This window comes from Harpia harpyja, chromosome 19, assembly GCF_026419915.1.
Source record: "Harpia harpyja isolate bHarHar1 chromosome 19, bHarHar1 primary haplotype, whole genome shotgun sequence".
Lineage (NCBI taxonomy): Eukaryota > Metazoa > Chordata > Aves > Accipitriformes > Accipitridae > Harpia > Harpia harpyja.
The window spans coordinates 22,143,753-22,170,288 of record NC_068958.1 but is presented as its reverse complement, the minus strand read 5'-3'; the positions used below and the strand labels follow the sequence as shown (position 1 = coordinate 22,170,288).

At 47.8% G+C, this 26,536-nt stretch overlaps 2 protein-coding genes across 3 annotated transcripts; both read left to right on the top strand.

Annotated features, from left to right (window-relative positions):
- The first annotated feature begins 805 nt into the window (after positions 1–805).
- On the top strand, positions 806–7,769 carry LOC128154249 (polymeric immunoglobulin receptor-like). The gene is made up of 9 exons (XM_052814514.1): positions 806–842; positions 1,496–1,837; positions 2,107–2,436; positions 2,534–2,863; positions 3,488–3,728; positions 5,082–5,194; positions 5,878–6,016; positions 6,440–6,485; positions 7,522–7,769. The coding sequence occupies exons 1-9, from the start codon at positions 806–808 to the stop codon at positions 7,558–7,560; spliced, it is 1,617 nt and encodes a 538-aa protein (XP_052670474.1). The 3' UTR covers positions 7,561–7,769.
- A 2,328-nt stretch (positions 7,770–10,097) lies between these two features.
- PIGR (polymeric immunoglobulin receptor) lies at positions 10,098–25,582 on the top strand. 2 transcript variants are annotated; one of them, XM_052815594.1, is made up of 11 exons: positions 10,098–10,314; positions 18,194–18,290; positions 18,530–18,862; positions 19,585–19,914; positions 20,545–20,865; positions 21,308–21,622; positions 22,552–22,684; positions 23,214–23,329; positions 23,666–23,791; positions 23,943–24,001; positions 24,965–25,582. In XM_052815594.1, exons 2-11 carry the CDS (start codon positions 18,197–18,199, stop codon positions 25,088–25,090), a joined length of 1,953 nt encoding a protein of 650 aa, XP_052671554.1. In that variant the 5' UTR covers positions 10,098–10,314; positions 18,194–18,196; the 3' UTR covers positions 25,091–25,582. The 2 variants fall into 2 exon arrangements, with proteins under 2 accessions (XP_052671554.1, XP_052671555.1); XM_052815595.1 differs by having other exon boundaries at positions 10,101–10,314; positions 22,558–22,684.
- Positions 25,583–26,536: the final 954 nt, after the last annotated feature.

Here is a 26,536-nt window from a genome sequence, read left to right as displayed (position 1 = left end):
AGACACCCAACCACTGTTTCTGTTCAGATCTGAAAATGGATAACAACAATCTGTATAAAGATAAATTTCTGGGAAGAAAAATAAAAAAGGAAGAAAGATAATTGGGGCATGGCAGGAGATGCTTAAGGATGTTGGCAGATCTGCAGCATTTCCTATTGTTTCTTAGGCTGAAAAAAAAAAAGAAGAAAAGAAAACAGGGCTTGATGCCACAGGTCTGCAGATGGCTGGCCAGGTAGGACCAAGTGCCATGTCTCAGGGCTGCTGCTGGCTGCCCGGTGCCGGGTTTGGCAACCACCAAAGCAATCCCTGAACGCCTCTGTACATGCAGGCACTTGTGTGGGTCGCAGCCCAGCCCAGCAGACTGCAGCAGTGCCGGCGGGGGCTGCTGCTTGGTCACCGCCGTGTCCCGGCTCAGCCGCAGCACCGCAACTGGTCCCTCACCAGCCCAAGAGAGCCCCGGCTTTCGGCTGCCACTGACGTGCCATTACCAGCAATGCCTTTAGTAACCATCCCACCCACACGACAGAGGATTTAATGCAGGAGTGCGAGAGCCGCAGAGCGCTATGAGCGCCTTTTTTCTTTTTAAAATTCCCTTTTGTTTGGGCTAGGCCATGGCACGGTCTAGGAGCCAGCAGGGACGCAGATGCTCTGCTCTGAACGGCCATCAGAGCAATCGGGGTGGTTTACCTTGGGAGATCCCGGCCACAACCTCTCTCTTCTGTTTGATAACACAGACATCAGCAAAATCCCGTATCCAACACGAGGTTTTTGAAGCTTGCCGAGCGAACGTTTGTGAAGGCTGGACATGGCGGTTCTCTTTCTCTTAGCAGCTTTGCTGCAAGGTGAGTCACCGAGAAACCGCTCTGCAGCCTCTTACACTGATGAGAACAGGCAAAGCAGGAACTGGGGACACGGCCACGTCCCTGGCTAAATCCTCACTTGGACACTAGTCACCTCCACCTGCAAAATGAAAACTGGTTAAACCTCCCTGCCCACTAGAAGTCTGCAGAGAGCTAGCAAAGGCATGGCGAGAGCTGGGAGGGAGAATCGCAGCTCTCCAATTGCTTGGCACTGCAGACAGCCGCTTGTGCCTGTGCAATGCATCTGAGGGAGAAGAAAGTTGCCAGATCAGGCAGAGTTTGCAAATGCCAAAGGTTATTCTTAAATGTTTGCTGTTAACTGCTGCCCTTGACATTTAACTCCAGGCAGGACTGTCGGGGCTGATGGGGGTCTGGGGCATCGAGGGCTTCCCCATCTGTGCCGTGACACAGGGCAGTGGCTCTGTGCCACCAGTTATCCTCAAGTGGATAATGTGGCATTCAAGGAAGATAACACACAACATCCAAAATAAACTCTGAACTTTCTGAGCCAGGTGTCCCACTGGTGCCACTCATAATCATGACCCGACTGGAAAGAGCTATGCTGGTTTTTGCCAGGCGAGGATCTGGTTATCTCTGAGTAACCAGCAACTTCTGTTTCTTTCTTTCCCCAAAAGAGCCAGTTTCAAGCACCTTGTATGGATCCAGGTTTTTGACAGGTGAGGTTGGAGGATCGGTCACCCATCAGTGCTTCTACTCCATCATACCAGCCAACAAATACGACCGAAAATACTGGTGCAGAATAGCAGGAAACGGAGTTTGCTACACCGTCATTTCTACAACCGGCTACATCTCAAAAGCCCATGCGGGGCGAGTGTCTCTCGAGGACATCCCCCAGAAAGGCACCTTCACGGTGACAATGACAGAGCTGAAGAAGAGCGACACGGGGACCTACCGATGCGGCATCGGCACCACCAACAGAGACCTGTACGTCAGCCTGAACCTGACGATTTTGGCAGGTAGGATACTGGCAGGGGAGAGGGGAGGCTCCGCTCCGCCGGCAGCCCAGCTCGCAGGGAGCGGTCTGGGGACAGATGCTGGAGCATCAGCGCACAGCAGGCGTATAGACTTTTTCTACCCTGTGCTATTAACCAGATATTTACAACGATGGGGTATAAAAGTACCCAGATTTGGCCAAATCAGCTGTTCATAAAAGTAAAAGGAAACTCCCTCCTGCCTGCCTGGGGGCTGCGTGCCCAACGGTGCCTGCCGTGCTCTCTCCCTGCAGATGCTGGTGCGTTGGGGTCGACCGAGCTCGTCCAGGGAGAGCTCCGCGGCTCTGTCACGGTCCTGTGCCCACCTGGGGACACCCAAGGCAGCAAGAAGAGGTTCTGGTGCAAACTGGGGAGAACCGGCTGCACTCTCATAGCCGACACCGATGGCTACGTGGGAAAGAGTTACCAAGGACGAATCTTTATCACCGCTCAGGAGAGCTCTGGAGCTTTCAAAATCTTGATAAATGACTTAAAAAAGGAAGACTCGGGGCTGTACAGGTGCGGGACGGGAAGGCTCAGCGGTCAGGACAGCCCGCGGATGGTGGCTCTGCAGGTGACCACAGGTAGGACGGGGCACTGGGGGCTGCATGTGCTGCGCGGGTTCCTCGCAGCCCCGGATGAGGAGCGTGAAATGCTAACAGTGTCCTCTCCATCCTGCAGCCTCCACCCTTCCCAAGAGACCAAAATTTCTCAGCGGCACAGTCGGAGGCTCGCTGTCCGTGAAGTGCCACTATGATCCCAAAGGGAACTACGAGAAGAAGTACTTGTGCAGGTGGAAGGAAGCCAGCTGCTCACTGCTTGTGGATGTGGATGGGTTTGTGCACGAGTCCTACAAAGGGCGAATACAAATAGCCAGCAGCAACCAGGAAAATGGGACTTACACCGTGGTGATGAGCCACCTGAGAGAGGAGGATGCAGGATGGTACTGGTGCGGGGCTAAAAACGGGCACACAGAGCACACGTCCTCCGTGAAGCTGCGCATCCAGAAGGGTAGGTGGTGGGGTGGCTTGGAACACAATAAATCCCTTTTCTTTTTCTAAATCAGCCTTTCCTCTACCTCTTCATGGACATGAGGAGAATAGACTCTCCTCTGTACTGTGCATAAATATAACAACATTATGAGAAACACCAGCTATACATTTTGCCTTCCAGTTATTGGCAAGTAACTGAGGTGATGGTGAAGGTTTTCAGAGGCAGGGATGTAAGCTGAGCTTTCAGAGGAAATTTAGTTAGTTTGAATTATATTATTGATTATTTATGATGCAAACCCCTAGCATATGATATCCTGATCCTACCAAGTGCGGCGCAGAGACATGTGCTTTGCTTTGAAGATAAGCTCAAGGTTATCATGCAGCTTTAGAAACTGTGGCATGTAAACACACAGATCCATGTAACTGTTCAGCTGGCAAAGGCAGAAATAGCGGGGTTAACGTATGAATGTTTGCCAGGTGTTAATGCGTTTTCATTAGTACGCCCAAGCTGCTTTCTATAAGACTCAAAGGAAAATAGAAATGCTTGTGTTTGGTCATATCATGCAGCATATTTTTTCATGCCGAGATGCCAGGTGAAACGCATAAATCTTTGGTAAATCTAACACATTGCCTCTGCAAAAAGATGGATATTCAAGCCTCCAAATAATTTTCTCCACAGAAGCCTGCTCTTCACAACACCCAGAAACATCCAGTTTTGTGAAACCCACTTTATCAAGTCTGTCCGTCTACAGCACGCCCACACAGAGGAGCATCACGAGCCTGGCATATGCAATGGGCACTGTGACCGAGAGCACCAGCACCCTGCTGCCCACTACCCCCCCCAGCACCTCTGTAACCTCCCCAGGCAAAATCTATCACGAGAGGTAAGTTCACGGCCACACTTCTCACTGGCACCGACTTGGTGGTTTACGACCTGTCTGCCCCATTTCCCCGGGCCCTACATAGGTTGCGCGCAGGTTGCAAGTTGAAAACACCGATAAGAGACATTAGAAATTAGAGAAGCAGAAGGCAAGGTTATCTCATGTCCACCTGTGGCATGTATCTTTGAACTTGTCTCTAAATCTTCTGGTGCTGGCCACCCCTGTAGATCAGATGCCAGGGTCAATAGATGTGCTCCTGTCTGTTTTCCTTTGTTCGGTATGGAGACAGGACATTAGGAAACATTAGGCTTGAGCAATAATGCTGGTGAATCAGTAGCTGCTACATACTTCTCTGCACGCATTATCCAAGCCCCTATAGGCAGCCAGTAACCCAGGTAGCGTTTAGGTGCTCCGTGTTGCATAAGGAGCTATCTTTGGACAAGGTTAATCAAAAGGCTATGAGTTATTTTGGCCAGTAATTATTCCATGGTACTTCTCCACAGCAAGCCCCGTGGCTCACCCCAGTGCAAGTGGTTTCCCCAGGGAATTTACCTTCTGGGCTTCCTGCGACACAGGAGGGCTGTGAGCAGCTCTTACACCTTTCACCCCAGCTGTGGCCACCATCCAGCACCGGGTGAAGAAGTGGTTTGCATAGTTGGTGCAGATGCATCAGATGTTGCGGTATCAGTCATAACTGAAGATAAACCACAAAGTCCACAAATCCAGTTCGATATCCTGAGCTGTCCCTCCCTGTACCTCAGAGCTCACACCTGCCCCAGTGACCCCCAGCACGAGAAGCACAGTCTTCTCCATCCCCAGCCTCCCTCAAGCTGTATCTCCCTGCTATCCAGCCAGAAAGAGGAGGGGAGAGCACGTTACCAGTTACAAATCATGCTTTTGTATAAAGGGTCAGATTTTGCACCATTCCTGGCAAAGCTCTGCCTGCCTGTGGAGCTCTGATAGTATTTGTATCATTTTTGCAAGGAGATGGCATGTAGATACCCTCCAACAGCATGAGAGTCTACAACAACTCACAAAGACAGAGTATGAACCTTGCTTGTGAATTTGTATGATGAAAATAGCTCATTTTCCTTTTGGAGGGGCTCATTCTGCTGGGAGCATAAACCCCACAAAGTAGAACAAAGGTAGCTGTAGAAATTACTTCCTCATAAGCCAAGCTCCAGATCAGATGATTTCACCTCTACTTGACTGTATTGACTGTTCTCCATTGATCTAGTCAGAGTTTATAACTCCTTTATAATCTTTGGTGTAAAAACAACAGTCTGCATTAAGGTACTTCAGCCACCCCATAGCCGAGTCAAAATCCAATTTAATTCTGATGGTTCATCTTTCCAGCTCATCAGGTGAATCACGCCTGCTCCCAGTTGTGTTACCAGCTCTCATTTTACTGATTTTCATCACTATCACTATTCTCGCCCTGACCAAAATAAAGCTTCAAAAGGAGACGGGTAAGTTGGCCAGGCAACACCTCTCGGGTTGCGGTTGTTGTTTTGCAATGGCTTTGCTCGTGATTTCCAGGAGCTGGAGTCTGACCCACTGAAGATTTCCATCTCTGGAGACACACATCCATTCTGCAGCCAGTGCAGCCTGAAAGTGCAACTGTACTTGCAAGCAAGCAATGTCGCAGAGAAGTTGCCTTTTTTTTTTTTTTTTAAATAAGCTTAAACAAAAAGCAAATGAAGGAAACGGAAATTCTGAAGCCCTGCTGAAAGCAAGGTTGAGTTTTTGTGTATAGAGGATTTATAGCTCCGTGAGTGCTCGGAAATCCTGAAGTATAAAGGGCAGGGACCTGCACGGCACGAGCAGCTACGTGCTGGGCAGCTTCTTGGGGCTGAATCCAGCCCGCTCAGCGCAAAGCTGGCAAAGACTTGCCCAACAAATGCTTGCTAATGACCGATTTTCAAAAATACGTGCATATATATCTTATACTATAACATAGTGTGTCCCTAGACATAAATCCAGGGACAAAAACCTTCAGCAACGACAGCGGTGTGTGGAAATACATTATTCACAAGCATAAAACTGGGAAACAATGGGCCTAATCCAGTGTCTCTTATGACATGCTGGTATATTTAAACAGACATTAGAGGAGGTGTTCCCTCTGTTGCATGCATATGTTTTTGCTTTTAAGGAGAAGAAAGAAGCGCCATAGGAAACCTGGCAGCAACGCCAATTCAGGCTGGTCTGAACCCTGTAAAAGAGCAAACGATGGAGCAAACCCCGAGTCCAGAAAAAGTGCACGAATGCAGGACAGACTCCAGCCGATGTAGGTGGGTGTTTTCTGGAACTGGCACTGCAAATGTCGTCTCCCTTGGTAAAAGGGAATAAAACCAAATTTTAAGTGGAGGATTTGCAGCTTAGTACGTAAAATACCTCAACAGGATAGACACCAGGTTTGCAGTCCAGGAATTACGATCCCACAGTCCAGGATTTATGTTCTGACGCCAAACTATTGCCCTTATTCCTTACCAAGAGATGTTGAGATTTCAAAAGACTTGGATTAGATCCTATATGACGTTTATATATTTATTATAGGATTGATTGTAATTTTTGCTTACGCATTGTAAACATGTTATCGCTTTTCCTGCTTGTTTCAATAAAGTCTGATTGCTTATGACCTCTTGCAATATTACACAGAAGCAATTCTTGTCCACTGTGTTGCAATCTTATTCTTTTTTGTCCTACTTGTGCAGGATAATCTGTGATATCCTTGGAAGATTCAGGATGACCAACTCATGTGTAAGAGCCTATGTCTTCTGGCAAAATATAAGAACAGTAGGCCTGTCTTGGAGTACTAATACTCTTTAGAGAGGAGCTCTTGCAGAAAACATCTGAGCAAATATTTTAAAGTATATCCAATTTGTGGAAATTCATATCAGTGAAAAGTACTCTTCTCCATTAAAAAAATAATAAATCAAACAGTGGAATAGTGGTGCAAAAATTTGGTGATGGCATTTCATATTCACATTACAATGCACTTAGATCCAAACTCTCTGATCATACAAGCAGGTGATAATATTTTAAAGTCAGAAAGTAGCAGAGGGAAATAAGCAATCATGACGATTTGTACCCTCTGGAATGATCTGCCACCTCTGTGCACAGTACTGCATGTACGCTCGCATTTCTTTTCCTATTTGAAACATCCACTGGCTCGACCAGATGCAGATCTACAGACATCATATTTTAAAAGCTATATAGGGAATATATTGTAGATGTCAAAAGAAGCCTTCAGAGTGGCTTTAAAACCAAGGCCATAAAGGTTCAAATCTAGAATATTTTGTGGAGAGTGATAAAACTTGCTAAAACTATACAAGTTTTATTGCTGTTTGAGAGATTTTACTTTACAAAAAAAGAAGCTGTATGAAGGGTTCTTGCAGTCCTAAATATAAAGAATGGAAAGGAAAAAGTATGCCCCCTCCTAAAACCTTTAAAATAAACAATTAACATTCTGTGAAAAACTTCTAATAATGAGAACATAAACCAGAAGCTGTTAATTATGCCTTTTGTTTCTAGATATCTGGTTTGGGGTAAAGCCCAGGATAACTCTCCTCTTAAGCTGAGCAGGAGGCTGACTCCAGAGGTCCCCTCCAACCCAGGTTTTTCTAGATTTCCATTCTCAGGACTCCCTGAAATCTCAGACCCATCTAAAATATCAAGTTTGGCATAAAACCAGAAAAACCCACGAAATCACTTGTAAAAATATCGTAGAGACGCAATTCCAGATCAGAGCTTTTCTTCTGGATTTTGTTGTTGTTGTTGTTTTGTCTTTTTACAGCAACCCTATGGGGAAAAACATACCTTTCAAGGTGACTGATGAAGACTTGAGGCAGAACCCCCTTCCGTCAAAGCCCCTGTGTACGTGAGCTTGGAAGTTTCCCTATGGAAAGCCGAGGCACGGCTATAAACTGCAAAGCGCCCAGCACCGCTTGTTGCTCACTGCCCTGCTCAGAAGCTGAACGTCCCGAGTTGAGAGCCAAATCCCCGCCGGCTGCCCAAATGCCACTTGCTACGTGGTCTGTAGAAGAGAGAATAAAATAATGCATCTGTAATCAAGCTATTTGTGTGCAACCCTGACTATCTTTTGCAGAGGCAGAGCACCCGGAGGGAAAAGCAAAGCTGGGGAGGGGATGTGGGAAGGAAGGACCCTCGTGGCTGCAGGTTTGCTTAGTGCTAGGCAAAAAAAGAGAGGATTTTCTGATTTTTTTTTTTTTAATCCTTATCCGTTGGGTCATTTTGCAACACATAAACCATATCTGACTTCAGTCTATCAAAGACACCCCAATTCTCAAGCGCTATTTTTCCTCCACCTCTTCCACAGAACTATCCACAGCTTCAAAATCAAATCGTTTCAGCCCAAACACAGCCCAGACCCAAACTAGCTTTGGTTTGTATGCTCAGATTGCATGCCATGCTGTAAACTGTGCTTTGGCCCGAAAAAAAAGCAAGCACAGGGTTGTTTGTTTTCTGGAGATGCCAAACTGCTTTGGAACCTGTGACTTGGCAGGAGGACGCTTCCTCCTCTGTTAAGGCAAGTAAATATATTCGCATGAGACAACGGATCAGTTTTACCAGAAACCTTAAGGGTGATGACAGTGGCTTGGTTAAAGAAACCATTTATCCACCCTGGACTAACTTTTCTTCCCCAAGACGCACAAGCGGTTGCAGGTCCCCATGGCTGGTTTCTGCCAGGACTTCCTCTGCCCGCAGCCATACCATCTTCCTCCTCCGCACCCTCCGCAAGCCCAGGCTCTTTAAAACACATTTTTGTGCAAACTGCAGGATTGAGACAAGGTGAACAGGGAAGCTGACATGCTGGCACCCAAGGGAGAGGAACCCAGGAGAGCAGGAGGTATATGAAAGCAAACACACCTGTGCCTATTGTGGCCGAGCAAGGGCAACTATGTCCAAGAATAAAAAGTAATGCCAAGAGCAGCCGGAGAAACAGCACTGGTGGGAAGGGCACGGCTTGCAAGGGGATCAGCATTTGTTCCCATCTAGGAGAGACTGTGGCTGCTCTCTCTGTTCAAGGTCCCCAGCAGATCACCCTGTGCAAGCACAGCAACAGCCTTCCTCACCACAAAAGCTGCACGTTCATGGAAAGAAAGCAGCTCAACACTCTTAACTAGAGGACAGGTACTTCAAAGGCCGGCTTTAAGATCCGACAAATTTGCTAAACGTCGTGACTCCAGGTCTCAGGCGCAGCAGGAACGCCTGGACCTGCCATCCTGTTTAAGCTCATCAGCTTTCACTGAGAGCAAATGAGAAAAGCTTCATGTGACCCCCTAGTTAGAAGAAATTACTGCTCTTGCAACATTAGTACAAGGTAAAAAAACTTAACGATTCATCCCACATAATGAAAATATTTTCATCTTCATCAGCTTTACTTTCTCGTACAGTTCCATTTCTGACAACCCCACACTTCAGAGGGAATTTGTATTTGGGCCCCTGACATGCCTACAGCAGGAGAGCAAAGAGATGAGGCTGAAGATGGCAGCAAAGCTACTGTTAATTATATTTCATTTTAAAGATCTTAGTGTTCTTGGTCTGCACAGACAAGACTAACCCTTGTCCACCCAGACTCCTGCTTTTCCCACGAAGCTGAGGGGAGGCAGAGGGGCTGGAGAGAGCAGAGAAGGGAGACAGACCGGCTCAACCGGGATGGCCAACCAGGGGCTTCTTAGGGACACCGGTTTTCAAAAAGTTTGCAACAGCTTAAAAAAACCCAACCACCTGGCTTTGTCCAGCTTTGCCCTACAAAGCTATTCCACTGTTGGTTGGGGGTATCATAAGACCAGAAGCCAGGTCAGTCCTCGCAGCAAGGGGTTCTCGTGCCTGGGACGACGGGAAACGCGGTCACAACTCAAAGGTGATGTTGCAATGCCAACAAAGAGGAGGGGGCTGGCTGGACCCTCGCGTACTCAGCCAGACTCAGACCCCATAAGGCTCTCCAGTGCCTTTGTGCCAGGTGTAGGCACCCATCTTCAAACCAAGGAATCACAGCTGCCCTAGCTACCTGGGTCATAGAATCATAGAATCATTTCGGTTGGAAAAGACCTTCAGGGTCCTGTCCAAGCAGAAGGCTGTCTCAAAAGTACCCTGCTCCCAGCAGAGCAGACCACCTTCCACCGACCTGGCCCCAGGCAGCCACCAGGCTCCTTCCTAAAGCAGGCAGAGGTGCCCTGGACCATGTCTGGGAGCCCACCCTTGGGGTGGCTGTTGTGCCATGGCAATGTGTAATCAGGAGGTAAATAACAGCGTGCACCCTCAAAGTGGCAGCAGAGCTGCGATGGGCATTGGCTTCCCGGCTCTCACATGGGCTGGTGCTCACCTGCCAGAGTTTTTGGATGCTATTCCTTTAAGGCACAACAGGTGGAAATGCAGGGCTAGAGGGACAAGGAGTATTTAAAACAGCCTGGCATTGCCAGAGCCCGTGTCCGGCTGTGACACGGAGGCAGGACACCTGCAGAACGTCCAGGGGTCGGCCACCGAGACACCAGCAAAACTGGGAGCGGTCAGTCTGAAAGAAAAAGCAAGAGGTACAAAATAGTCTGCAGAAGTAACTGGGAGTGTAAGTCATGCTTCTTCATTATCTTACTGAAATGCAAAATCTTTTGTACTACCGCTTTGAGATGGGGAAGGAGAAGAATACAAGACTTGAGACACTTTTAAGGACTCTTCTTTGCACATGTGCGAAGGGAAGCAGCAGTTCTGAAAGAGCAGTGAATAGGTGTGCAGGTCTTGCTAGTGGGGAGGCTGATTTCTTTTGAAAGAAGGTCAGAAGCATAGGATCAGGCTTATGATGTTTATGTTTTCTTCTCTGCTGTAGATTATTAATCTTTCCTTTCTGAAAAAAAAAAGGCCAATTATCATTACAATATTTGCATTGAGTTTTAACCTAGAAGATAACAAATGTTAGTAAATATTACTGTAGTAATCTAAACTGTTGCAGCTCAGTCTGTGGTCATTACAGTCTTTTGAATCACAACATGGAGATAATCATAGGGATGCAGATTTTTAAATTTAAAAAGAGAATTCATGCCCTTATGTCCTAAATGAACTCTGAACAAGCTACCAAGTTTGTACATTCAGAAGGTAGGTAAATAGACATTGAAGCATAAGTGACTGAAATGTACATGGTGTCCTAAAGTTGAAATAAGAGAAAGGTGGCAGACTCCTTTCACATCTATACCAACAGCAAAGGGGTGGGTTTCTGCACACCTGATTTCTTACTCTGCAAAGGAAGCTTTCACATAGGACTTTTAATACATTTCATCTGAAGTACAGAGAAATATCACCTCCTCATAGCAATTGTGCTGCTGTTAAAATGTGCACTGGCACTATCCATCCATCCAGCAACTGTCACTGTACAGACTGTGGCTGTACAGTAAGTGCTGTTGAATCATAGTAAGTTCCTGCTCCTTGCAATATGAGTAGTATTAAACTAGAATAATAGTTCAATAGTGTTGAAATTGATTTCACTTTCCAGCCCAAGAGACAAGAAACAAAAAGTAAGAAACTAATGAACCATGACATCTTATCTGAAAAGCAACAAGTTGGTGCATGGGGTAGCTAACACCTTAAAGGAACATAAAATTCAGTCACAAGTTAGTGTATGGTATATCTAACAGCTTAAAGGAACACAAAATTACACTGGCAGCACAATCTCAGCAGGAATTTCAGTCACTGCCATGAGGGCTGTCTGATTATTGTTTTTCATTTGTTTTCCAGAATATATTGCTCATATAGGACAGTGTTTAACTGGCACTTACAAACATTTTTAGCTAGGAGGGTCACAAGTACTGCAGAAATTTCTAAAACCTGCTGATTTCTTAGTAAATACTGATAATCTTCAATAAGATCTGCCTAGCTGTTCCTGCTCACTGCATCACAAAATTAGCACCTCCTGTTTATTCTTTCCATATTGTAAAGGAGACATTGGTTTGGAACGCGAAATATTTCTTTCCTGTATGTGTTTGGGTCAGCTTGATCTTTTATCTTAAAGTTGATTGCTCCTTCGTATCGCCATGAGAATGGAGTGGATTGGTGGCTTTTCCCCATCGCACTACAGTAAATAAAACTCACAGTAAGGCCATCTATGCAATGATCCTGATGGGCAGCATAGAGATGTAGATAGCCCCAGTCCTGTGCAGCAAGAATTCTGTTGCTGTGCCCCTCTTCTAGGCACAGAAGTCTTCAGCACCTCCATAAATCACCCCTAGCACATGTGCCAGTGCTCCTTTCACGGTATAACCCCTGATGCTGCTGCTCAGCACTGCCTGTCTCTACAACAGTTTGCATCTGTAGAGCTTCCTTGTGGTGTTAGCGGGTCTTGCTTTAAAAGGATTTGAGGGGAAAAAAAGACTACCCCATTCTGTATGTTATTATTTCCCAAGTATTTGAATAACAGTAAATATTCTACAAAACAGGACTCCTGGGCTAGAATCACAAATGTGACAACTAAATCTTCACGTTTCATTGATCCCATAGCACGGCCTTGACACTGGTCATTGTTAAGAGCAATAGTTAATAGCTAATGGATTGGACTGTGCTGATCCCTGACAAGCTGCGTTAGGAGTGTACTGGTTTCTCAGAGCTCACCCTTGCAGCTGAGTCAGCAGAATTTAGGAACTGAACTCTGGTATTTCATACCCAGCAAGAGCAGCTGCTTGCTCAGGTTTGCGTAACTCAGGGCTCAGGTCCCGATCTCTTTCAAATCATTATAAATCTGAAGATGTTGCTCCCTAAGACTGATAGAGTCACAAAAGCACCATAGAAACCCAGAGAAAGCCTTGTAATGAATGGTGTTTAGAAGAGCTAACCTGGTCAGAGAGCAATTTCTGCTGGAAACCTGAAAGCACTACTTCAAAATTTAGGCATACGATAGTGCTGGAGAGCAAGGTGATGTTCCCAACCCATGCCAATCCCGCACTGCTTTCGGCCCTGGGGAATCCGGGGAAGTGTCCGCACGCAGTAGCCTGGGAAACTCAGCCCAGGGAGGGCTCACACCAGAACTACTGCTCACCGCTTCCCACCGCCTGCAAGAGTACCACGAGCCACTTGCTATGAATAGAGACACTAAAGACACGTCCATATAAACAAGGGAGACTGACTGTGGGGTTTGAGGGGGGATCTAACCTCCCCAGAGCTTTATACACAGCGTTACAATTTCTTTGTCGCTCAGTGCCGGCATAATGCTGTGAGATTTAAGAGCACAGCAACGTACCAAATCAAAACAGATAGTGTTGCTCATTCTCAAGATGATACTAAGACAACAAAAACATTTAGCTGTCCTGAGCTGGAAAGCAAGAAAAAAGGTAATTCTGCTGTAAAAGACCTTGTAATTTTTCCATTTGCATAGCTTTTCACACCAAACCACATTGCCATAGGTCCATGTCTCACTCGCCGCTAACCAGCGAAGCCCCTTCGGTGCAGCACATGCACGTGCCAAGTGCTAATGCACTTGGGTGGTAGGAAGAAACAACAAAATCCAAGTTATGGAAACATATTACAAGTTGTAATGAGTTTTTACCTGTCATTATGGTATAGATATATTTGGGGGGTTTTTTTAATGCTTGAACACTTTGCAGGTTTCTCATGCACTCACACACCTGCAGAGTCACCCTCGCTGGGGGTTTCAGCAGCCCTTCCCAAGCTCATGGTCACAAACCTGGCAACTCAAGCCAAGCATGGAAATGGGCGGCTAGGAGAAAGTTAATGCCATTCACCTGGTAATGGCTATATCTTCTCTTTTACAGCAGATGACAACTAAATGTTTTTATTTGTTGGTATTAATCTTGCTGATGATTAGCCTGTCCTTTTCTGGTTTTGTACGATATAATTCTTTGAAATACCTGTTGCATTATACACACAAACACAGCAGCATACTGCAAACAGCTAGAGAACATGGAGCCACCCTCGCCTGGCAGAGTGTCCTGGACAAGACAACACCATTGCCCTGATCTTGGTAATACTGGTGTCCAGGGGCCCGGGTTAAGAGTGGAAAGCTCATGCACCAACACACACACTCCCATCTCCTGAGTTCAGCTGTAATACTGGGTTTGTGTTCTAAAATCTTCAAAACATGTTACGTTGGGATGGGGAAGAGAAGGAAGCCAGCAGTTTTGATGATGCAAAATGAAAGTAAATACACAAAACCAAGATTTGAGTTGTAGCTTAAAAAAAAAAAAAAATCAAGAAAAAGCACTATAGCCCCAGCTGGTAATAACCCAAAGACGACCACTGTTGCAACAGGGTCTTTGCAAACACCAGACACATGCACTCTTACAGCTGGAAGCTTTCCCCGTGGCTACTTCTCTGCAAGTCCTGTGAGGGAGGGGAGAGGGGGAGACCGAGTACAAGGTATTAATCTCTGCCCCCCCTTCACCTATCAAAACGTTTTAAAGCAACCACAGAGACAGCCCACCAGTCTATAGTGACCGGCCCAACAGCACGGGTGAGCTGAAGCCCGAAATGCCGACGGAGGCGGCTGTCCCAGCGCCCTGCTAGCCCAGCGCATCCCACCCGCAGCTTCTTTGCCCTGTGCCACAGAGCAGCTTCTTGGGGACACCTTCCCAGTGGGAATAACTGGGTTCCCTCCCTGCTTTCCCTCCTGACCAGTCCATTGCCCTGCCTTGCAGGTCGTTTCTCACTGGGTTTTTAATATATCAGGTTTAAGACAGCAGCTTCTTTGCCTGCATGGACAGAGGCGGCACAAATCGTGTGTCCAGGTTTCCCTCAGCCTGTCGGGCTCCACGATCCCTCCTGCCTGGCAGCTCTGGTGCAGGCAGGAGCTCTGATGGCCACGCAAAGTGGGCTGCAGGCACCAACCTGCACAGTGCCATGCACATCTGCTACCAAACAAGGTCCCGATGACCTGTCCTGCTGCAGTGTAGTAGGACCAGGTTTTCCCTGTGGGAGAGGTCTCCAGTGTCCATCAGTCCGTGGGGACACCGTGGTCTCATGCACTCAGTCCTTCATGCTCCAAGAGCTGCCAGAAATCCAGCGCAGGCACCTGGACACGCAGGTCAGTGCCTGCAAGGGGGGGAAGCAGGAGATGTGGACACGAGCAGAGGGAAACCCAATGTAGCAACTGAGCCCAAACCAGCCACATCACGCAGCCCCCAGGCAAAACCAGTGGAGGACCATCAGTCACCTGCAAAGTCGGTGCAACTGTTCCCGTACAGGGCGACAAAACACAGCCGCTGCTGGAAGGTTTTGGGAGCACTGCACAAGCCTCGTTCTTCGTGCCAACCACCAGACTCCCACCAGGACTTAGGGGAAACCCCTCAGCACCAGTCATGGCATCACTGCCTAGGGCAGATTTTTGCATCTTTCTCTGAAGCGGCTGGCGCTGCCAGATAGAGAGGGCGCATACGGATACGGTTGCATGTCTGTATGTGAAGCCCAAAACAAAGCCTTGCCTCCACTGCCAGCTCTAGGAAAGATTTCACCAATACAATAACAAAGGAGCACTATTTTTCCCCCTTCTCTACTCCTGAAAAGTTAGGATAGACCAGCAAGAAGCTGCAACTGAGTGGCAGGAGGAGTACAGGCTGGGCATAGGCACTTCACCCTTTCCTGCACTGGTTCTTCAGCAGGCACTGTCACTGGGCATGCGGCAGAATAAGAACACGGCAGACCTACCAGCACATCTACCATCAGCTTGCTTCCCAAGTGCTCTGTAGACAGCATACACAGCACTTCCCTCTGGTTTCAAGCCTCTTGACTCTTCTATAGCCTCCTGCAGACCTTTGCTGTCCCATCTCCTCTCTCCTTTCAACTCCCCCTCCATCTGCAGAAGCACGAATACAAATCACTTGCACAGCCACTTACTTGCACTCCCTTTCGTATGAGCTCCGCAGCCTTTTTTCTTCCTTGGAGCTCTGAGGTCTAAACCTTGTGCTCTGACTAGAGACAGCAAATCCAGCAGCAAATATTCTTTGAAAGCAAGAAGGAACTAGAGCTCCTTTCCCAATAGCTTGATGAAATTCTCCTCCAGCATCTCAAACAGCGCTTGCTTGTTGTAGAGTGACCAACAAAGCTCGTTTGCACCATTTCTGTGGGCTAGGAATCGTCACTGAGCGTAACACGGCACCGACAGCAGAGAGGGGGTTTCCAGCCCACCCAGCTAGGTGGATCAGCATGGAAGTACAGCACAGATTTTTACGTAACTGATGGCTGTGCTTGCTCAGACTTGCTATACATGGGAGTTTTCTCCATTTGTTCAACCAGTGGGGGAATGTTTTAACAGCATGTGAGAAAATCGGACTAGAGGCACCTCAGAGCTGCAGAAGTTGCAGGTGTTGGTCACGCAAGCACATGGGAACCGTTGTTCTTGTGTAGGCACAAGTGCACGTGTCCTTAGAGATAGAGATGCAAAAATTCTTTCCTGCTAACATACATATGAAGACCCTGATGCCACCACTCTTGCACACATCTTCCCAAACACAGCTATAGCTTTGTTTCAAATAAGCGGTCTTGGTAACCCTTCCCTACCTGACAAAACCATGTTGTCTGTAACTCTGAAGTAAGCCAATGGCTTTGGGAAGGAATCAGACTAACAGATTATTCAAATTTTGCGAAGAAGGGGAAAGCTGAACTGGAATCCTGCTTGCACTGCAGAGCAAGGGGTAGAGGGCAGTGAGGTGACCATCAGCCAGAGGAACTGCTGTTAACAAGGGGCAAATATCAAGGCCCTTTTTGTGCGATATTGTTTGCTTTCTGCAGAATATGTTATGTTTGTCTTGCTGGCTACTTCTGGGATATGTATGAAAGAACATTTTTCATGCTCAGTGAGTTAATTATTAGCCATGGACAAGTGGCCACTGAGCAATTAGAAATCACTCTACAAGGAAGAAAGCACAACAGAACACCTTTCTTCTTAACACGGAAATAGAAGCCTTTTTCTTCTACCGGGAATTACCCTTAATAAAATTGTGTCACTTGACGCCCTGAAATCAAATTCCAATGAATGTTTATAAAGACTTTTCTTGGCACCTATCATCCTCTCTAGAACTTGGGCAGGTAGACCAACAGCCACGCTCAGGAAATGCACATTCCCACCACTGCACCATGCAGTGTCCAACAGCACATTCAGTTCAGGCCAAAGAAAACAGTTTAGTGAAATAAGAACCTTGGCTTCTTCTGAGCCATCACTCAGTCCAAAACAAGGGGAAGGTCAGAAATACTCATCCTGAAGACTACAGACACATTTCAAGAGAGACACAGTTTGGTTTGACATTCCCCAATAGTCATCACTGAGTCCTGGCCAAGGGTTAATTTTGGTGCAGTAGATTTGGGTGGATATAGAGATGGGACAGTGCTTTATTTGGCTTAAGTCTGATTCTTGGAGGGGTGGGGGTGAGGCGTAAATCCCTGCATCTCACTAACTTTATCAGCAGCTGAGGAAAGAAAAAAAGCAGAGGTGAAAATATTACCCTTTTTCTCTTTTGCATGTCCTTGAAGAGACCAGGGAAACAAAGAGCAGTATCTAAATACAGGCTTCTGACAGGAGCTCTGCTCTATGAGATAAGGAAGAAATTTTTACAATGAGGGTAGTAAGACACTGGAACAGGTTGCCCAGAGAAGTTGTAGATGCCCCATTCCTGGGAGTGTTCAAGGTCAGGTTGGACGGGGCTTTGAGCAACCTGGTCTAGTGGAAGGTGTCCCTGCCCATGGCAGGGGGGGTGGAACGAGATGATCTTCAGAGGTCCTTTCCAAACCAAACCATTCTGTGATTCCGTGAGAGCAGGTTGTCCTAAGGAGTGGTTTTGGCACTCCGGCTCACAAGTGAACAAGCCTTCCTTTCACAGCATGAACAACATTGAAAGAAAATATGACCCCAGCTATGAAACCATTAGAAGCAGCATTATCTGCTGGCAAGGGTCAAGTGAGCAGCTGAGCTCCGGGTTGCCACCTGATGCCTGCCAGGGCTCAACGGCTTTTGGACCATTTTTGAACTTCAGCCTTGTGATGGGCTGTTCTGATTTACAAGTGTAAAAAAGATACCATTTCTGATTTTGAATCAGGTCTCTCCTGCTTTGGCCAAAATCCCTTTTTATGCTGTGCACACCATCACTGTTGCCTGCCCAGGGGACACTGTCCCTGGGGCACTCTGCTCAGACAGACACACTGGTGGCTTGCAGGCATTGCATTAACCAAGTCTGCTGTAAGAACAACTCCCTTCATTTTACAGAAGGGAAGACTGAGGTGTTGGGATGAGACCTACGGGCAGCCATGATGCCATGCAGCAACACAGGGAAGAACAGAGTTATCTCCCTCTTTCCCATGCAATTGCTTGACAGATGCTATTAAATGCTCTATTTCTCTCTAGCTCAAGTAGCCACAACCCTCGTATGCTCCAGGCACGAGGATTATTAGATGACTTGATCAGTTAACTTAATAATTTTGCAAGTCTGATTATTCACCAACATCTGTGCCTTTTCCAGGGAATGCGAGAAAAAATGACTTTACTAGCATTCACCTTCCTGCTCGCCTTCCTCCCAACTGAATCTGCAAGCAGCAAATACCTCCCCAAGGCAGCAAGTAAGTGTAACCTGTCTGGGGCACCGGTCTTGTGGGTGGCCTAAGGCCGGAGGTGGCATTACTAAGAGGGGAATGTCTCTACCGCATCGGTGCCCATCATTGCCATGGCACCGTTCAGACCGCAGGACGCTGCGCAGCCCTGGGGCCGTGCTTGCCCTGGTACACCCGACCTGCTCCGCAGTCCCATCGGGTTGTGTAGAACAGCTGACATTTACAGCCAACGTGTTTTCTTCTTGCAGTCTCAAGCCCTGTGTTCGGACCACGGCAGGTATATGGTCTGCTCAACGGGTCAGTTACCGTGAAATGCTTCTACCCTCCCACCAGCGTGAACAGACACGACAGAAAGTATTGGTGCAGGGAATCAGCCACGGGCTGCATGACCGTTGTCTCCACCAGCGGCTACACTGCTCCAGGCTACGAAGGCAGAGCCTCCATCACTGATGACCCACAGGCAGAAAGCTTCCAGATTAAAATCTCTGAGCTGACAATGGCAGATGCAGGCACCTACCAGTGCGGTGTTGGTATCAATAGCAGAGGGCTCTGCCACAAAGTCAGTCTGGATGTTTCTAAAGGTAATTAGTCTTGGGGGTCCTTGTAGTATTATTTTCTTTTACTCCCCCCCTCCTGCACACTCTTTTTAATGAGGCTCCACAGATAGTCTGTCCAGTGTCTAAGAGCTCAAGATGCTTCATGCTTTCAGGAAACAGCAGTTTTCATTTTCCCCTGTGCTGTTACAGAATGAATTTATTTTTTGACCAAAAATCCGTCAAAAAAATCAGACTAAATGAACATCATGTTAAGGTCACAAACATTGCTTAGAAACTGCTGACCTCTCTCAGCTGCTAAACATTAGGGAGGTGCAGTCAGAGGGCAGAACTGCCCATCACTCCCATGTACCCTCCAACCCACAGCTAAGGCTGTGCGAGCCAAGCCTGTGCACAAGTCCACGAGAGCACGGTGTGCAGGATGGCACCGCACTGCTGGGCAAGGCCCGGGGTGCAGAGCACGGTGCAAACTCCCAGCAGCACAGCCCCTGGCAAGAAGGCTCCGGGAGAAACCCCAGTATAGAGCAGGCAGCCATACAGCATAGAGACCTCAGTCCTGAAATGTGTGAGAGACGTGGGACGCAGCCGGGTAGATCACGCGCTGACCAGGAGTGGCACACGATCATATAATACAGCAAAGTAGAGAGAAACCCTGTGCTAAAAAAAAAGCCTTTAGAGGGATAGGGGAGTTGCACACAGTTTCTGACAAAGCAGGCGGTACACACTGACCGGTGTGTCTGTATGCGCAGGTCCACACGTGCCTGAGGGAGCTGAGCTCTTCTACGTGAAGCTGCACAGCACTTTGACCATGTCCTGCAGCTTTGGGAAGGAGTATGAGAGCTGGAGGAAATTCTTGTGCAAGATGGAGAAAAAAGGCTGCCGTAACATCATCGATAGTCACGGGGATGTTGATAAAGATTACACAGGGAGAGCTCTGCTAAGCAATGAGGAGCTTCCAGGCTCATTCAGCGTTGTGATAACTCAGATGGGCTGGGAAGACTCTGGCTTGTACCTGTGCGGGGTTGGCGTCTATGGGGAGAAAGGAGAAACAAAGGAACTGGATGTGCATGTCTATGAAGGTAAGCTCTTCCCACGTTTTTTCCCCTTCATCTCTGCTTCTCTTTAGAAGCATCACTAGCAGTCTTACTTCATTTAACAAAAACTTTAATTTCCCTTTGGAGAGTGCTATTATCCTATCCTCTCATCTAGATACTTCTTTCTATTCATTTAACTATCTGTAATGTACTAGGCCATCACTAATAAAGCTTGTCTCAAGATTTGACTTTCCCAGCAGTGGCTAGCTATCTTCCCCAGTCTGGCTAGCCCAAAAGTCCAGAAGGAAAATTCTGCCTACCAGTTAGAGACAAGCAAACTGTCTCTTCAAGTCTTAATTCCTTAAATCTCAAAATGACAGATGTAGAAAGGAGAAGACCTGCCCTTCCCCTAGCAAAGGGAGCAAAACTTTGAAACGTTGGTACACAAAGACAACCACCACCCAGTGAATTTGGGAAAAAGAAAGGCCTGACAGACCCCTTAGGGTCAATTCCTAACAGTGCCAGGACAGTCTCCTACCATCTGCACCCCTGAGCTTTGCCTAGCCTTGCTTTAGCCAAAACAGCTTTGTTTGATCTGGTATTTATTCTCTTGGGAGCATGCCACATGGGCAAAAGTTAGACATGTATAGCTGTTCATTTCATCTTTATCTCCAGAGTCACATGTTCCTCAAGGAAAGCCCACAATAATTGGAGTAAAAGAAAGTTCGGTAACTTTTGAATGCCACTATGACACTCTGAAGAATTCCTCAAAGTACTGGTGCAAGTGGAGACAGAACGGGTGTGCTCGGATCATAGATAACTCCGGGTACGTGTCACCCTTGTATGAAGGAAGAGTGGCCATGTTCGACAGCCCAGATAACAAGACGATCACCATCATCCTGAACCAGCTGAAGGACAGTGACAAAGGCTATTACTGGTGCATGACGGATGAGGAGAAGGAGCAGCAATCATCAACTGAGCTGGAGATCATAGATGGTACGAGCTTGCGCATTGGCAGTTCTCTGCCTGCTCAGTAGGTACAAAACAACCTCCTAAGTACTGCAAAGGAGCAGATCTGGCTTTTGGGGAAGAGTTGTGAGGTCCAACTCTGAACTTTTCTCTCATAAGGCAAAACGTTGTGCCAATCCCCCCACCCCCCAGTAGCTTTAAAATGGAAACACAAGGTTTCAGTTTTATGGGAAGGTGTTCACAAAAGTTTCTCATGCATGTATTTCTTTAGCCTTGCAAAAAACCCCTCAGCTTTCACCCATAGATGCACATACAGCATCCTTAACATTAATTTAGCAACGCAAGCAGTACTTTCTCTCAAAGAGGCATCTCCTGCTTCATCATTTCTAGCAGCACCACCACCTGTTGACTACGGTTCCCCCCACCGAAACCACTAACATCAGCCTTGATGTTCTGTTTGCCCTTGCAGGACAACCCGGACTGCAGGGAAAGAAGAACGTGGAGGTGCAAGTGGGTTCACGGGTCGATTTAACTTGCTCTTATCCATGCAAGTACTACTCGTACCAGAAGTACTGGTGCAAGTGGAGCAGCACCAGGTGCACTCCCATGCCTGCTTCTGACCAAAGGCAGCCGGGGCCAGACGTTATCTGTGACACTGACAACAAGACGGTCATCCTAAGCTTTGACTCGGTGACAAAGTCAGACCAAGGGTGGTACTGGTGTGGAGTGAAGCGCAACGGCGTTTTTGGGGAAACCATGGCAGTGCAGCTGTGGGTGACTGAAGGTGAGCTCCAAGGCAAAGGCAGGCAGGGGCTTTCCTGCTTGTCAGGGCTGCCTTCTGCTGAGAGAAAAGTCCTCTCCATAGCCACTAGGTTGCAGCACCTCAAAACAGAAGGGCTCTCATCCAGGCAGCCTCCCGGACTAGCTGCTAAGATCACCCTGATTTTGCACAACTTGTCATACGTGTGTTCATCCACTCATTGCTTTTTGCTTCCCAGCCATAAAAAACCCACCGGTCTAAAAATCACTTCCTTCCACACCATTTTTACTTTTTAACCCTGTCCTTACTAATTATTGCTATTACAATTTGTAGCATCATTTAGTTTAAGCAACATCTGACACCTGTCAGCTGAAGGACTGCATGTAGTTCAGGGGTGCATGTTGCTCCAGGGAGCTTATCTTAGCAAACAGGAAAACAGTAGGGAGCAGGAAAGGAAGGGCTATCACCAACAGCAAGGGACTTAGTCTTGGTTTCGGTGCAGTATTTTGGAATTAAGACGTTTTTCTCAGGCAGGAATATTGTTAGAAACAGAGAAAAAGCATAGTGCTAGATATCCTACATGCAACCATCCTAAGTAGATGATGGCCAAAGTGAAAAGAGAGAGAAACAGGCTCATTTCATTGCCTTTGGTGGACAAAGAGCTAGAAATAAAAGTAAACCAACTATTCAAAATCTGTTCTGGAAATACTAGAGGCAGAACTTAGAAACGCAAGACTTTTAAAAGTATACAGGCAGGGAGAGCCTACTTGTGATTTTTGCAATAAATTATCTGGAATGATTATTATTTCAGATCTCTAAACCCCATTTTAAAGACTCTCATGTACAACCAAAGCCCCCTGAAGTTCCACGTGCACCAAATACATCCAACTAGTTTTTGTGTCACTATCTCCATGCTGCTGCTCATGCGACTAACCATCCTTTTTCCCTGGGAGACACAGGAAGCAATGCTGACCACAGCCTGGACCTCCTGAACGTGGACAACCCCAACCCTGCCAAGGGTGGCTTTATTCCCCAAGGAAGAGCCTACAACGATGCTGGGGTCGGCAGCCCAGCTGCCTCAGAAAGGTTAGTTCTCTCCAAGCCTCTGTCATTTATAATTTTTGTGATGTTTATATTAACCTATTGTTGGTACTGTGTTTGCACACTGTGTGTGGTTTAGCAACAAAAAAGTCTTGTCCCCAAAGAACTTAGCTCAAAACATCAGAGGAAAAGAAGAAAAAAGTTACAGCAAAAGGCAAGATGACTTGAAATTAGTCTCTAGCTCGAGAAAATACAGTCCCAGAAGGGAACGTTTAGAGATTCCAAGTACAGAAAAACTAATTGAAAATAATTCTGTCAAAATTAGAGAGCTTTCCTTCACACATTTATAACCAAGGTACTGATGTAGCTGGTTTGGCACAACCTCTGTCCTAGATTCTTATTTGGGTTTTATGTGCTAAGATCCAGTTCGGTAATTGAATTGCATCATGCTCACTCAGTTTACCATCCTATACAGATTTTAGACTGCTGGACATTCATATACATTATTCAGTCTTGAATAATTTTAAAAAAATGTATTTCACAGCTTAGTGATATACCTTTCCCTCCATTCCAGCTCTGATCAAGGCCCTAGCCTCAGTACAATTTCAGCCGTGAGCGTTGCTGGTTCCATCCTCATAATCCTTGCAGCAGCTTTTGCTGTTTTTAAATACAGGCAGCTGAAGAGATCTGGTGAGTCCCTGCCTTTTCTAGTCTCTCAAGAAACGTCAGCAATATTAAGACACAGGCAATACCTTGTCCGTGCCGCAGTCTCTGCTGGGCTGAGCTGCTCCCCCAGTACCCCATCATGCGATGGGCAGACAAGGGACCCTGCTTCTCCCGCTGACCCCATCCATACAGCTGCAACACCCAGCGTACGGGGTGCCCGGGCTGAAACAGAGACCACCCCTCCACGGGCTTTGCACGTGGCATCGCACGGTGCCTCCTTGCACAGAGGCAATTCAGATGCCAACGTGCTTGCACCGACTGAGCGAGCAGGCAGGGTATTTACCTCCTCCTTCTTAACAGACCTGGTGTCCATCGGGAGCTACAGGACGAACATCAGCATGTCAGACTTCGAAAGCGGGAAGGAGTACGGCGCAAGCAATAACGCCTGCATGAAAGAGACCCAGGAGACTCAGATAGGAGGGGATGGTAGGTTGCTGACCGATGGGCTGCTCTCCATCCCCAGCCCCTGGGCAAGGGGTGCCGGGGAGGGGTTTGCAAAAGGACCCTACAAAAGCCACAGAAATACCTGCCCACCGACGGCCCCCACACCCTGACACCTCCCTTTCTCTCCTTGCAGAGTTTGTCACCACCGCGGCCACCCCGGAAAGCGCTGCCGAGACAAAGAAGGCAAAAAGGGTAAGAGAAGGCAGGAGAGAGCCCGCTGATCTGGGAGACACCACCACAAGCCTCCAACCTCTGCCAAAGGAGCTACCTTCTCCCAGGGGGCCTTATTTATACCCAGGTGCTCTCCATCTCACCTGGATCTGGCCACCTGCTGCAGATCAGCCTCCCTGAGGGGACCTCAACCCTTTCCTGACCCCATGTTTTAGCAGAGACGATAATAGCAGTCACCTTGCTTCAAGCAGTACACCAAGTCAGCCCCCAGGCAGCATCAGAAAGGTTGGGGCTGGGTTGTTACCACAAACAAGAAACGCTGGGATAAGCGGATGGCCAGAAGCCAGAGCACATCCCACCTCCTAACCTTCCCCCCGTGTGGGCAGTGGTTCAGGGGACAGAGGTAGGCATGGAGGTGTCTGCCATTGCAAGGGCTGTGACTTGCTCCTGTGGCCCCGGCAAGTCCCTTGCTTCCCCTGCCTTTCCCTGCCTTCCCCCTGCTTTCCCCTGCCTTCTCTTGCCCTCCCCTGCCTTCCCCCTGCCTCTCCTCCCCTTGGGTAAGATCACGGTTGAGGAGCTCAGCACCAACTCAAGGTGCCAGAGGCAAGCCCTTCTTTTTACTAGTCTCTAACCAAAGGCGGTAGGTAGGTGTTGTAAGTGCCAGGAGCTGAACCGGAGCAATAAAGGGAACTATTGGGAAACCAGTAAAACCTAGCAGCTTTAGGACAGGTGAGCTGGGTGCCAACACGCAGGGACAGGCATGCCACGGGGTCCCAAACCCACAAATATTTGGGGTCTTCCCGGGGCTGAGCAAAGGCGTGATGCTCTCGATCGGTGCCAGCATAACCCACCGGATTGTCCCGCTCACCCAGTCTGCCCGTATCATCCCGAGAAGCTCACAGCCCACGAAACGCTGCCCTTTCCCCGGCCATGGGCCGCTGTCCGTCCCCGGTCACCTAATAGTGTCCTCCTGTCCTTCCCCAGAGCTCCAAGGAGGATGCCGACCTCGCCTACTCCACCTTCCTCCTCACCTCCAACAGCATCGCGCAGGGTGACCCCAGGGGGGACAGTGCTCCCCCGGCCGTGTCCCCCCCAAACTGGGAGGGCTAGATCTGAAGGTGAGGGACTGAGAGGTGGCAGCAACTGGGACCGGCTCTACCTTGAGGATCAGAGCAAGACATCAGCAAGCAGCACTGTTTATTGCTACCGCAATTTGCTATAGCTTGACCTTTTTTTGCTTAAATTCGGCTTCAAGGGGTGATTTAGGAGGAATCGTCTGATGCCAAGAGGGGTGGCTGGGCTGGAGGCGCGGGTCTGAGCGAGCAGGTCAGACTGGAAAAGGCAGGAGCTGGAGTGGCGTAGCCCACCGACAGCCCCAGCCCCACCAGTGCCCTTCCAAAACAGTGGGCTCTCAAAGGCCAGAAGGCACATTTTGAAAAATCTCATTTTCTTTTAAAGGCAGCTGGAAAACCCTCTAGAACAACGTCTCGCACTTTTGATTCCTCTAAGCTTTCTCATCCAGAGGGCAGTACCTGCAGACCAGACATGGTCTGAAGTGTTTTTATGCGCAAGCAATAAAGAATACCACTGGCTTTCAGCAGACCAGGGGGACTCGCAGTCCGTGGGAGGGCACGGGAGAGCTCACCCAAAGAGGTGCAGTAAGGGCGCATCTTAGGGGGGGCTTTCTCCTCCTTTTACTGCAGCATTATAGCATCACATCTGGTGTTACAAACGGCACAGGTTGGTAGAAGAAACCCACAGTTAATGGAGACAAACAGGAAATATTTTGAGTAATGTTTCGCATATGCATTTTAATCAACAGCAGGAATTGACCACAGCGTGACATTAATTAGTATGACAACCTATTAGCAGCCTATATAGCTGATTAGCAATAGGCACCGGTGTTCACTGGCACTGTATCCATCTGCATAGCACAGACCAAATTCCCCAGAGCAGCTGAACCAACAGACTCCCCTTTCTGACTTGGGGTCGCAACAACTAAGCCCAATCCATGCTCCTCTGCCACAGAGCCACCCCACCAAGGGTGGCCTTGAAAACCCACCCTTTGCTTAATAAACCTGACCACACATCACCCACACAATTTTCCCTGGTTGACTTCATGTTTATCCAGGCGGAAACGAGGATGACTGTAATTAAATGTTGTCTCTTGGTCTTATTTTCGAGAGTGGATGACTAAACAGAGAAAAGCAATTTATTGATACATGGATTTCCAAACGGCAGCACGACACCGTTGTCTGTCAGTGAGATGCGAGTACAGAAAGCTGAATACGCCGCAGATAAAGCAATGTAGGAAGCAGCAACAATGAAGAAGCTGTGACAAAGCAGAGAAGCAATTTTCTCTGAACACCAGGAATGGGATGGGCTGGTGCCTGCCTGGCAAAGAGAGGGGCTGCAGAGGTGTCCGACAGGGCCAGAGCTCTTCAGGAGAGAAGGGGCAGAAACTGCACAAATTCAAATTCCTGAGCCTGTGTTGGTTATGTGCAGCTCTGATAGCAAGCTATAAAATATAAAGAATGAAGAGCATCACCCTGACTA

Bases quoted from the DNA above. Each gene is read 5' to 3' on its own strand.
- LOC128154249 (XM_052814514.1), top strand. From the start codon at position 806: ATGGCGGTTCTCTTTCTCTTAGCAGCTTTGCTGCAAG. The intron at 2,437-2,533 runs GTAGGACGGGGC...TCCATCCTGCAG, and splicing joins GGCTCTGCAGGTGACCACAG to CCTCCACCCTTCCCAAGAGA. The intron at 5,195-5,877 runs GTAAGTTGGCCA...TTTGCTTTTAAG, and splicing joins AAAGCTTCAAAAGGAGACGG to GAGAAGAAAGAAGCGCCATA.
- PIGR (XM_052815594.1), top strand. From the start codon at position 18,197: ATGCGAGAAAAAATGACTTTACTAGCATTCACCTTCCTGCTCGCCTTC. The intron at 19,915-20,544 runs GTAAGCTCTTCC...CTTTATCTCCAG, and splicing joins GGATGTGCATGTCTATGAAG to AGTCACATGTTCCTCAAGGA. The intron at 23,330-23,665 runs GTGAGTCCCTGC...CCTTCTTAACAG, and splicing joins CAGGCAGCTGAAGAGATCTG to ACCTGGTGTCCATCGGGAGC.